General features: G+C 39.2%; 1 protein-coding gene across 1 annotated transcript; it reads left to right on the top strand.

Annotated features, from left to right (window-relative positions):
- The first annotated feature begins 4,604 nt into the window (after positions 1-4,604).
- rgrb (retinal G protein coupled receptor b) lies at positions 4,605-12,749 on the top strand. Its single transcript, XM_003441787.5, has 7 exons — positions 4,605-4,998; positions 5,296-5,452; positions 6,811-6,932; positions 7,365-7,518; positions 7,664-7,781; positions 11,954-12,067; positions 12,255-12,749. The coding sequence occupies exons 1-7, from the start codon at positions 4,923-4,925 to the stop codon at positions 12,393-12,395; spliced, it is 882 nt and encodes a 293-aa protein (XP_003441835.1). The 5' UTR covers positions 4,605-4,922; the 3' UTR covers positions 12,396-12,749.

The following is a 12,749-nucleotide window of genomic DNA, read 5'->3' as shown; positions in this document are numbered from 1 at the left end:
TACTGCCTGTCTCCATCCAGGTAATCAGTGGGTTTGAATACAATTTTAAAACTGTTTTTCTTATGGAGAGAATTTCTAATCTCTCCAAGACTGCATGAATCTACTTCCCCCCAAACGAACATTAATAAAACCTTGGATTTCATCATGCATTGTGATATTTTATTTTTTCTCTGTGCCATTAATACATGTATTCACACATCATTATATGTAGGCTATCTGAGTATGACATACTTTGTGGATGACAGATGTATTGTCACAGTCTGAGGGTTTTTTTCACAGGTAAAGAGGTTTAAAGACATGGCTGCCCGGCAGGATTTTCAAATCCCTTAATCCAGTCATCTCTCAGTCTCTTGATAATACAACTTTGTTCCATTTCTTTCAAGAGGGCTGTCCCAGACAGGAAAACCTCCAACCCCGCATCTGTCCCTGTAACATTTCCCCATATGACCCCACATCTTGGATCGGGGTGTAAGGCGCATGTTTTAATAATGCCTTTATTGCAATTAAGATTTATTTACAAGAATATGATCTACCAAACAGAAAGTGTTATAATAATGAAAGAAACTGATGCAAAATGACATTTTTCATTTTTAATTACCAAAAATATACATTTTAAATAAATGCAGTTATTAATTTAAAAAAAATATTAAGTCAAAATGGAAACAATTCTCTACATTATGGAAAAGAAAACATGTTCCGTTTTCACAGGACTCTATGCATAGATTTTATTTGAAAACAAAAGAATTAAGAGGGCAAGTAGCAGCAAGGGGCTGACAGTCAAATGCTCTTGATTAGTCACAATCAGCAAGTTTGAGTACCTCTATAAAAGCAGATGTTTTGGCAGTTTGCTCATCAGGATCATTCAGCTAACAAATTTTAAGGAGAAAGCCTTTTCTATGTTAAAAAAAAGAAAAAGAAAAAAAAAGAACATGGCAGCCTGCACACTAAAGAAATAATAAGACTTCTAATACAATATCCTTTCGACAGGGAAGGAAAGATATTTGCCAAAATGCACAGTTCATGAAATCTTGTCCTTGACCAGTTCATGAACTCCTCTGTCTACCAAGCAATACAAAGTATTCTACAGTCAAATTTGGGGCCATCTGTCCGACAGCTGAAGCTTGGCTGAAATTGGGTCATGCAGTAGGACAATGATCCCAAGCACACGAGCAAATCTACAACAGAATGACTGAAAAAGAAAAGAATCAAGATGCTGCAATAGCCCAGTCAAAGTGAAATGCTGTGTTAGGACCTCAAGAAAGCTGTGAAGAAATTAATGTCTGCAGACCTCAGTGAGCTGAAGTATTGTTTTGAAGAGGGGTGGGATAAAATTCCTCCACAATAACATGAGAGACTCATAAAATCACACAGAAAACTATTACTATTATTGTTTATAACGGTGGTTCTACAAGCTCTTGCTCATTGGGTGTTCTTAGTTTTTCACAGGATTGCAGAGTCCTGTAAAAACTTTTCTTTTCACATGCCTGCAAGTACAATACCTAAAGTAAATGCTATATGTAAATACAGTATATTGGCGCGTGTATGTGCACTGGGGTGGGGGGCATTTCCATCTGAGCTGTTTATGAGAAAAAGGTAGAAAAAGACCAGTGTCGAGAAAATAGGAGTTATCACATTTAACTGCTTCTAGTTTTAAATTAGGAAATATATTTTAAAAATGCTTTCAGTTCCTGGTCATTTGTACAAATTGAGTTTCAACAATAAAGCCTTTGTTTCATTGCAAAACCAACAGATTATGCTGCAGTAATTAACTATTTGTCAACGGATCAATGTTTAGCCTTTGCAGGGAGTTTTAAAAAAAATCACAGCTAGAGGGGCATTCAGGTCAGTTGTAGCCTTGTGTTTTATGCAGCTAAACACGACGAATACTCTCTGACTGAGATGATGTTAATTAAACAGTTAAATTAAACAAAGCTACAGTCCTGATCTCTGGCATTATGTTAAGTCTGGCAGTGCAGGTTGTAATGCAGCTGGTAAATGCTGTTGGACTAAAACAACCTCAAAATGCTCTTTAGTTACTTCAATGCTCATATTTTAAGCCTATTTTCTTCACACTCAGCCCCAGCAGATTAACAGATTGTGCTATTAAATATTCTGAATTGAGAAACTGGCATTGCTTTATGTTCCTGAATGGCGTCACACTGCTCCACCAGCTTCTAACAAACACCTTGCTAGGCCTTTTGCTGGGATTGAGGGCAGCACACAAATATTCTGCGATGTGATTCAGCTGCTCCAACTTGTCAATTTATCTGTGAAATATTGGCATTTCCACCGCCCCATGTGTCCAGAGCAGCAGATGCCAGCAGATGACAAGTACACATGTCATAGCTTTTTTTTTTGCGCTGAATGTGAGTATGGACAGAGCTTACAGAAAAGACAATATGGACAGTTTAGAAAAGGGTATTATAAGTCCATTGGGACACTTCATTACTTCTTAGTTAATGAGTTTGTGGTAATCTGTGGCAAGCTTAGTGGTGCAATCAGACTACCCAAATGTTACATTTTAAAAGTTTTAGGCTGCCACAATAGCTAAAGGTAACTTAGGACAGCTGTGACATGGGATGACAACATGCCATGTCACAGATCCTCAAATCCTCGCAAACTGCTTTCTTGAACATAACAGCAAGTACACTGTATCCAAATGGCCTCCACAGTCACCAGATCTCAATGGAGATCGAAAATGTGACGTCGTTTCCGGGGTAAAACCACAAAGGATTGTAGGTACAAGTGGCTAGCGCGCACCTTTGGGATGTGGTGGAACAGGAGATTTGTAATTCCACACGTGCAACCAATAAATCTGCAACAACTATGATGCTATCTTGTCAATATGGACCACAATCTCTAAAGATTTTTTCCAGTACCTTTCTGAATCTATGCCAAAAAGAATTAAAACAGTTCTGAAGGTAAACGAGGTCTAGTTCCTGAAAATGATGTGTAGGCTGGTCTGGAAAACAGATAGCCTGATGTAGTCATGAAAGTGGGTACTGGCTTTTGACAATAAAACTTTTTGGTTTTCTGAGAAACAGCATTAATGGAGGTTTTTTTTGTGATCTTTCACTTGTCTTGCTAAACTTCAGTAGCATTATATACCTCCAATCACAATAATTTACAATAGAGATTAGAGTACACCAATGGTATCAAAGTAGATGGGCTGCTGTGGTATCTATCTGATAGATTTGAACTTGCTGATCTAAAGTAGTCCTCTTCACACATGAAAGTTAGTCATGGAGTTCCACAGGGTTCTGTGCCACAACCAGTACTATTTATATCATTCATGCTTTCCTTATTCTTATAAAACACTGCATACTTTTTCAGTGCCATGCAGACAATATTTAGTTATATCTATTCGTGATGCCAGATGGCACAAATCAATGTCTTAAAGACATGATTGAGTCATATGGATGACCTTTAAATTTATTCACCTAAATTCAGACAAAACTAAGGCCCTTGTGTCCTAAAAATCTTGGAAACATGGCGTCTAACCAGATGGATAACATTACCTTGGCCTCCAGTAACCCTTTGAGGAATCTTGGAGCCATTTGTGATTAGGATATGTCCTTAAGTGCACATGTTGAACAAATATCTCATTCTTATTTCTTTCATTTGGACAGTATTGCTAAAAAATAGAAATATCCTGGCTCAGAGTGGTACTGAAAAACTAGTTCATGCAGTCATTACTTGTAGGCTGGCCCAATGTATTTCATTATTATCAGGCTTTTTAAGCAACTTTGGGTTGTTCCCAAAGTTGCTTGAAAAGCCTCCAGTTAATCCAAAACCCAACAGTGACTCCCTGTTAAACCCAGAATTGAATTTAAGATCCTTCTTCTCACATACAAGCTCTTGAACACCTCATACTACCTTGTTATCCTAACAGAGCACTTTGCTCTCAGAGTGCAGTCTGCCTTGTGATTTTCGAAAAGAGCTAAAAGTGGAATTGGAGGAAAGCCTTCAGCTTTTACGCTGCTCTCCTGTGGAGCCAGCTCCCGGTTTTAATTCAGGAGAAAGGCACCTTCTCTACTTTTAAGATGAGTCTGAAAACTTTCCTTTTTAGGCTTATAATAAGTACTTTCCACAATACTTAGTTAACACAAGAAGTCACTTGGATGAGTGATGAAATGTTTCTCCCACTGAAAATGCTACATCCAGATGAACAGATTCAACCTTTTTGGACAAGAAAACACACTTTAGACTTTTCATATATTTTTAAAGGGAGTTTTTTGGGAACCTGGAATGTAAAGGTCTCTTTTTCCAAAGCACTTTGGGTCAATGTCTGTAATTTGAATGTGCTATTTACTATAAATAAAACAGAAAGGACGGTCAACACAAAAAGTGCATGTTCGAGGTATATTTTTGTCATTTCCAAAAATTTCATAGATCCGCCCACCTCTATTCTCCACTCCCCATGTGTTTATACACCATTATTACATTAGTCTGTGCTTCACCTTGTCTTCTTATACCCACCCCAATCGGTGGGGTGAGTCCTAAAGTGCATTTAAGAGTTATCAGTGTAACTGCACAGACTGCCGGTCAAAGTCTGCGTAAGAGTACGCTACTCTTTTTAGTTAAAAGACAACATTTCCCATGTTTCCTTTCTCTTATCGCTTACCAAAAAGCTGTAGGTTGGTCTCACCACTGAGTGTACGGCAATAAACTTTCTGAGCCTTTAGATGACAGAATTGCGCAGAAAGTGTTTGCAACCACTCACTTGCAGAAAGTGTGCAGGAAGTCTGCTTGTTAGGACATTCTTCGGGGGATTGTAAAGAGGGGTTTGCTAAGATTAGCGCGTCCATGCTTTTTCACGTGAAAGCGCCTTTATAAGGCCTTATTGTGGCACAGACTGTGGGTGGCTACGCTGCAGGAAAACGACTCGTCTTTTGTGCAAAGTCTAATTTGTGCGCTTCATCATGGCAACATATACGTTACCGGAGGGATTCACGGAGTTTGACATGTTTACATTTGGCTCAGCACTCCTTGTTGGCGGTAAGTGAAGCGTGCTGTATGGTTATACAAGAAGGAAAGACCCAGATAACCAAAAATGAAATTGGAAAAGCGATATTTTTAGGGGGATTCCTTGTTTTTGTTTGGGGGGGGTTAATCCTTGAAAATGAGTTAGATGTTAAAAGTTCCAAACCAAAACTACTTAAATTGCATTTTGTTGTTTGCACACTTTGTGGGCCAAAAAAACCAATATGATCGGCCATGCAGACAAATCCAGCTAGATGTTAAATGTGAAACCAAATAATAGAAACGTAATTTATTCGTTGTTTTCACTTTTAGGGATGCTGGGATTCTTCCTCAATGGCATCAGCATCCTTTCTTTCCTCAGGGTGAGGGAGATGCGCAATCCCAGCAACTTCCTGGTGTTCAACCTTGCTGTAGCTGATCTCAGTTTGAATATTAATGGACTCACCGCTGCTTATGCAAGCTATCTCAGGTAACAAACATGCTCTGTTAGAAATGTATTTCCTGGCCTTCTACAGTCACTTTAAATCTGAATCTTTCAGCAGAAGTTTTCATATTAAGCTGTCCAGCACAAGCTGACTAAGCCTCGGGGTTTCATAATCCAATCCACAATCTACTTTGTTCACATTTCGCAAGAAAATAGGTTGAAAGTGACCAAACAGCCCAATTCTACTTGCTATCAAATAATTAGTATTTCCTATTTATATAACTTAATGTGTACTGATGTTGTGAGACATTTACAGCTTGACCTATTAAGAAAGCTGATTTTTCCTTAAAATTATTATGTAAAGAGTTACGCAAGACAGTTGTTTTTGTACAAACCACAGTGGGGGTTTTTTTAATTAATACATTTATTTAAGTAAAGTCAACTTGGTTTTTGCATTTATCTTCTCATTTTTTTGTTTTTTGTAAAAATGTCAACATGTTTAATTAAAATCCAGTTATCAAGCTAACCACTTTTTCAAATATTTGAATCAATTGTTTAAGTTTAAGTGGGATAATTGGTAAGTACTTCATGGGTTTCATGAACCCAGCAACCCATTGCACTCGTAGTGTCACAGCTATCATAAAATGAAATCAAACTTTTTTTAGTTTGTGCAGTTGAACATAATGAAACACAAAAACAACGACTTATTATGATACAGATGTGTATACTGACCCAGTGTAATTAGTCATTTGATATTTCATATGATGCTTCACCCAAATTCTCCTCAAGGTCAGAGTCACATTTGTTTTTACATTGGGACTTTTCCTTTTTCACAGTATAAGCTTTATGGATTTTATTTACAGTTTGAATTTAGTGTGCACAGAATGATAAAGAAAACTGCATGAAATACCAAATGAGGTGATAGCTTGATTTTTTGCTTTGCCTCACATGTGCCCTACATGGTGATAATGATGTTATTGTTCATAATTATGGAGGGGGTGACCCTACTGGTTGACTCCCGCATTAGGAAGCTGCAGTTAGGGCCTTTCTGTCACCACTGTCTTAACATCAGTGATATGGTCACATATATTTATGCTGTTTACTGTATGGCCATGTAGTCATAACACTCCTCAACTTAAACACTTTTATTTTGTGTTGATCTACATTAATATGTCCTGTATATGATTATTTGTGAACCTTTTTGACTTCTTTCAACTTAAATTCTCATTAGAGAACTCAATGACAAAAAAACTTTCTGTGCTTCACAAATTACAACAACCTATGAATTATGATGGGTTGTGACCAGAATAGCCTCTACATCAATGAGTAGAATAAGTTTGTGTAATTTTAGGTGCATTTTTCTGCAAGTTGTAGTATGACACATGTTTCTTTGTCTTCTTCAGATACTGGCCATTTGGTCAAGATGGTTGTGCCTATCATGGTTTCCAGGGGATGATAGCCATACTGGCATCCATCAGTTTCTTAGCTGCAATTGCTTGGGACAGATATCACCAGTACTGCACCAGTGAGTAAAGGCACTACAAATAGGTGTTCAAAATGTTAGTTAATGGAGTTTTATACACAATTGAAATGAGATATTCAGAGAAAGTCAGTCTTAAAAAAAACTTAAACATGCATATTTTTATCTGCCCCTGGAAAATGGTACAACTTTTTATTTATTTATTTATTTATTTATTTATTTTTTGTTTCATGTTGGGCAGGGGATAAGCTGCTTTATAAGCTGCTTTGTAAACCATGTGGAGCAACTCTTAAACTTTTACATTTTGTATTTCTTCATATTTTTGTCAGCTGAATCGACTTTATATTTTGTCGGTGATAACCTTGTGATATTTAGTTTAGATTCCCAAAATAAGACTAATACTAAGTTCTGCTTACGTCAGAAGTTTGTGACTAAAACTAAATCAGATTTTTCTGTTACAAAATTAACACTGTGTAGGACAGAAGCTTTTCTGGACCACATCTATCACAATCAGCAGCATCATCTGGATTCTCTCCATCTTCTGGTCTGCTGTTCCTCTAATGGGATGGGGCATCTATGACTTTGAGCCCATGAGGACGTGCTGCACGCTGGACTACACCAAAGGGGACAGGTAAATGTGTAAATATTAAAAGATAATCTTAGCATGGACAATAGTTTTCTGTTTTCATCGCTGCCAGTTCACATGGAAAACAGGTACATAGACTTTTACAGCTGTTTACCATATTCTTTATTGTTCTTGGATATTTTTCTAACAGGGACTACATCACCTACATGCTGAGTCTGGTGGTGCTCTACCTGATGCTCCCAGCTTTTAACATGTACTCATGTTATGATTCGATCTACAAGCACTTCAAGAAGATCCATTACCACCGGGTAATACATGCTGCAGTCTTACTAAAAATCATTGTGTATTAGGACATCCAATTGTGCCTTCAAAATATTTTGTTTTGTTAAGTATTGGACAGTTGTACAAAAGAGTCTGATCACTGGCTGCATAGAAGAAAGCAGCTTAAATGTCATTTTGGAAAAGGGGCTCTAATCAAACCACGAGTTTAAGAAGATTAATTTTATACATAATGAAACAAGACCTTTAAACCTGTGCTTTTCTTTATCTTATTTATTTTATTTATTCTTTAACAGGCTTATTATTTCTCCATTCTTCTATTTGCATGCCACTCTTTATTGTAGTTTCGTATGCTGAGTATAGAGTGAGACTAGTTTGGGTGTTATGGTTGCAATATAAAAATAATCCTTATTATTATTAAAGCTATCAGGTACAGAAGGATAATAAACTCAGGCAAAAAATTAATTTCCAAGAATAAAGTTATGAATTAAAACAAACTGGGTAACTTACAGAGGAAAATCAAGAAAAACATAAATATTCCATATTTATTTATTTTTTCTGTTAAGGGCCAAAATTGTATTATTTTGCTTAAAGTCCACAGACAATAAACTGGAGAAAAGTTGTAAAGAAGAGAATCCTACAACAGTGTGAGATACTGAGACATTTATATACAAAATGAAAATTATGGCCTGCTAAAGGCATGGCACTTATCTGGGCGTCATGGGGACAGCAGTCAAAGCAAAGAAGCCCAGATTTCCCTCACCCTAACCACTTCCTCCAGCTCATCTAGGGGGACATCCAGATGTTCCCAAGCCAGATGAGAGACATAATCTCTCGACCCAGTCCTGGGTCTGCCCCAGAGCCTCTTCCCTGTATTACAAGCCCAGAAAACCTCACCTAGGCGGTGTCCAGGAGGCATCCTAGTCTGCCCAAACCACCTCAACCGGCTCCCTTTGATGTGGAGGTGCAGCGGCTCTATTCCAAATCCCTGTTGAATGACCAAGCTCCTCACCAACCCTGAGAGAAAGCTCAGAGGGCAGCCTTGGCAGTGTCCAACACTAATCAGAAATAATGCAATACAATACAATACAATCTTTATTTATAGAGCACATTTAAAAACCAGCGGTATACCAAAGTGCTTAACATAAAAGACAGAAAAGTAACATGAGTATTATAAGGCCTCAGCAAAGTATCAAATATACTCACAGGTCATTGCCACTAATACACAGGAGTAGCATAAAATGCATATTAAATAAAGACATTGTAAAAGCACAAGCCATAAAAGATATGTATAAAAAAAAACCAGAGTAAGTCTAAGAGTAAGGTACAAGCATTAACAAGCAGGAAAAGCGAGATTAAACAAATGGGTTTTTAACCGTGATTTAAAAGATTGGATAGAATCGGACGCCCGGATCGCAATCGGAAGGTTATTCCACAACTCTGGTGCAGCCAAGGCAAACGCACGGTCACCTCTAGACTTCAGCCGAGATCTAGGCTGCACCAAGAGTAACTGAGTAAATGATCTTAGTGCTCTGGCGGGAACATACAATTTAAGGAGTTCGCTAAGGTAGCTCGGTGCTGTGTTGTTGGTAATTTTAAACGTAAGCAGCAGTATTTTAAATTGAATGCGGTATTTAATTGGTAGCCAATGCAGGTCATCTAGAACAGGGGTGATACAGGCAAACTTCCCAGTTCTGGTCAGAATGCGTGCTGCAGCATTTTGGACTGTCTGCAGTCTATGAAGAAGGGCAGAATGAAGACCGAAATACAGTGAATTGCAGTAATCCAGCCTAGAGGTCACAAAGGCGTGGATGAGCTTTTCCAGGTCCTTATGCGGAACATAATGCCTAGCCTTAGAAATGAGACGCAGTTGGTAGAAACTAGATCTAACTACAGCAGACACTTGTTTATCGAATTTGAACGAGCTGTCAAGCAACACGTCCAAATTGCTAACAGTGTCAGAAAGGAAGCTGGTAAGGAAACCAAAGGCATCAGGAAGTTGGCCACGAGGAACGTTGCTGCCAAATACCACGATTTGAGTTTTCTTATCATTTAGGATAAGAGAGTTTGCTAAGAGCCATTCTTTGACCTCGCGCATGCACTCTTGAAAGCAGTGCAAGAACAAAGCAAGATCATCATTTAGTTCAAAGTAGATCTGTATATCATCAGCATAGCAGTGAAAAGCGGTGCGGTATTTCTCAAAGATTGCGCTTAGAGGGAGCATATACAGTGAGAAAAGAATAGGGCCCAGCACAGATCCTTGAGGCACGCCACAGCAGACAGGTGCAGCGGAGGAAGAGCAGGTGCCCAGGTTGACCGAGAGGGACCTATTGGAGAGGTATGATTTAAACCAATCAAGGGCAACATGCTCAAGCCTCGCTAATAAGATGTTGTGATCTACCATATCGAAGGCCGAGGATAAATCCAATTAAACTAGGACCGCAGAGCGTCCAGTAACAGCAATTAGAAGAAGATGGTTGAGGACTCTAAGCAACGCTGTTTCGGTGCTATGATGTGGTTTGAAGGCAGACTGGAATTTATCATTAATGTCGTTCTCATCCAGGTACGCCTGGAGTTGTAGAAGAACTATCTTCTCGAGGATTTTAGACAGGAACGGGAGCTTAGAGATCGGCCTGTAATTCACATAATCATTATAATCAAGGTTCCTTTTTTTAAGAACAGGCTGAACTATAGCGTGTTTGAACGCTGACGGGACGCAGCCAGAGAGTAAGGTAGAATTCAATAGCGATAAAATACTAGGTCCAATTACATCGAAGCAGTCCTTAACTATGCAAGATGGGAGGATATCTTGTATAGGATTAGTATTATTCAGTTGTTCAACTAAACGCTTAAGAGAAGGAGTGACATGGGCTCAAACTGATGGAAAGTAGACGAACAACCAGGAGAACAAACAGGGCTTGACATTAAAGGAAGCGAAGACTTAAGAGATGAAACTTTATCTAAGAAGTGATTTAAAAATTGTTCACAAAGAGCCGGAGAGCACACCAGCGGCATAACAGGGCAGGGATTGACCACTGAGTTAAAAAATTTAAATAGCGTTCGGGGGTTGTGACCATTAGCCAGGATAATTTTTGATAGGTCCGACTTACACTTGGTTAGGATTCTGGTGGGGTCCTGGAGAGTGCTTCACCAAGGCACTCTAAGAAGGCTGGGTCCTCTGAACTGTCATTTGGCATATAGGTACAAACAACAGTCTGGATCTAATCTAAACCCCAAAGCATAGGCAGCAAACCGCAGGGATACAAGTATGGAACAACATTAAGCCTGACCGTGGCTTCTCACTGAGGGAAACTCCAGAATGGAACAGAGTCAAACCCCTCAGTGAGAAGGAAACTGGTTCCATACCCCAAGTTGTACGTTGAGTGAGCCCGACTATAGCTATATCAGCTTGGACTCGTCCCTCATAAGTGAGGTGATATTGAATCTACCACAAACCAGTTTTGGGAGCCAGGGATCAGAGTACCAGGACCTCTGCTCTGACTGCCTGTCAATCCACTAAGCACCGAACTCCTCCTCCTGTGGGTGGTCAACAGGAGGACGGACCTATGTTGCTTTTTCAAGCTGACCCCAGCCAAGCCCCATGGCTTAAGGCCTGGCCATCAGACGATTGTCCTCGAGACTGTACCCCAGGCTTGGCTCCAGGCTAGGACCCCAGTAACCCTATCTCGGGCAGAGAGCACAGGATCTCTGGATTGTTACACTGCATAGGTTATGTGTACCACTCTTTTGTCATAGGTAAGGAGTCAGACAATCTGCCATGGCAGACCCTACCAGAGCAAATTGCCCCAACCACATAGCTCCTAGATCACTGGGAAACACAAACCCCTCCACCATGATAAGGTGGCGATTCATGTAGGGAATCTCAAAAAGATGGCAATCATAAGTTGGAATGTCTGAAAAGCAACCCATGTAAGGCTCTGAGTTGGTTTCCATCCTATTCAAGTGTGATCTGTTATCTATTAATTATTCATCCAGCAGTTATGCCACATTCTAACCTTGTCTTGACCACATACTTTTGGTCACGAAACCACTGAAATGCATCTCTACTTCATCTCTTGTTTCAGCAACTACACATAAGCTTGATAAGATTGTTATCACTATTATTATTAGACTTATTGTGACACACTCTTTTCGTTTTTGCAGCCATGTTGTATGTAACACAATGGACTTTATTTTACAGTTTAACACCAGTTTGCCTTTGAGGGTACTGCTGATGTGCTGGGGCCCCTATGTCATCATGTGTGTCTATGCCTGCTTTGACAATGTGAAGTTGGTCTCTCCAAAGCTAAGAATGGTATGTATTTATTTTGTTTTTTGCAACCTAACACTATGTGTGAAAATGAAACAGTTAAACACCAGGTTATACACCTCTTTCTTCTTATTATTGTTGACTTTTAGTTTAACGGTTTGTTGCGGTTTCTTAGTTGCAGTTTCAGTCATCATTTCAAACCTTTGCTTTTTGTGTGCCTTTTCCCTTGTAGATGCTTCCAGTTATTGCAAAGACAAATCCTATATTTAACGCTCTCCTCTACTCATTTGGAAATGAGTTCTACCGAGGGGGAGTTTGGCATTTCCTCACTGGACAGAAGATTGTTGAACCAGATATTAAGAAGTCAAAGTAAAAGAAAGCCCAGCAAAATCGGGCAAAAATCCAAGATCATCAACTGCTTTCATGATAGGTTCCTCATTCAAACGTAGTAGGATGTTTTGAAATAAACATTGCCAGGTCAGAGATGTACAGTTGTGTTATTTTCATATTTCATATTTGGACAGTACATGACACTACAGGACGGTCTGTTTGCTTGGAGCCACCATACCTCATGTTGGACTTGGCTCAATCAACAACAAAACATGCTGCAGGTATTCTGACCATTTTAAATGTTCATGCATTCTTTCTTTCAGCAGCTTGACTTTAACCTGCACTGCTCCCCCATCCACATGAATCCACTGACAATAAACACAGATGTTGCTCCTCT

Source organism: Oreochromis niloticus, linkage group LG8, assembly GCF_001858045.2.
Source record: "Oreochromis niloticus isolate F11D_XX linkage group LG8, O_niloticus_UMD_NMBU, whole genome shotgun sequence".
Taxonomy (NCBI): domain Eukaryota; kingdom Metazoa; phylum Chordata; class Actinopteri; order Cichliformes; family Cichlidae; genus Oreochromis; species Oreochromis niloticus.
The sequence above is the reverse complement of the archived record's forward strand: the minus strand, read 5'-3'. Positions and strand labels throughout refer to the sequence as shown.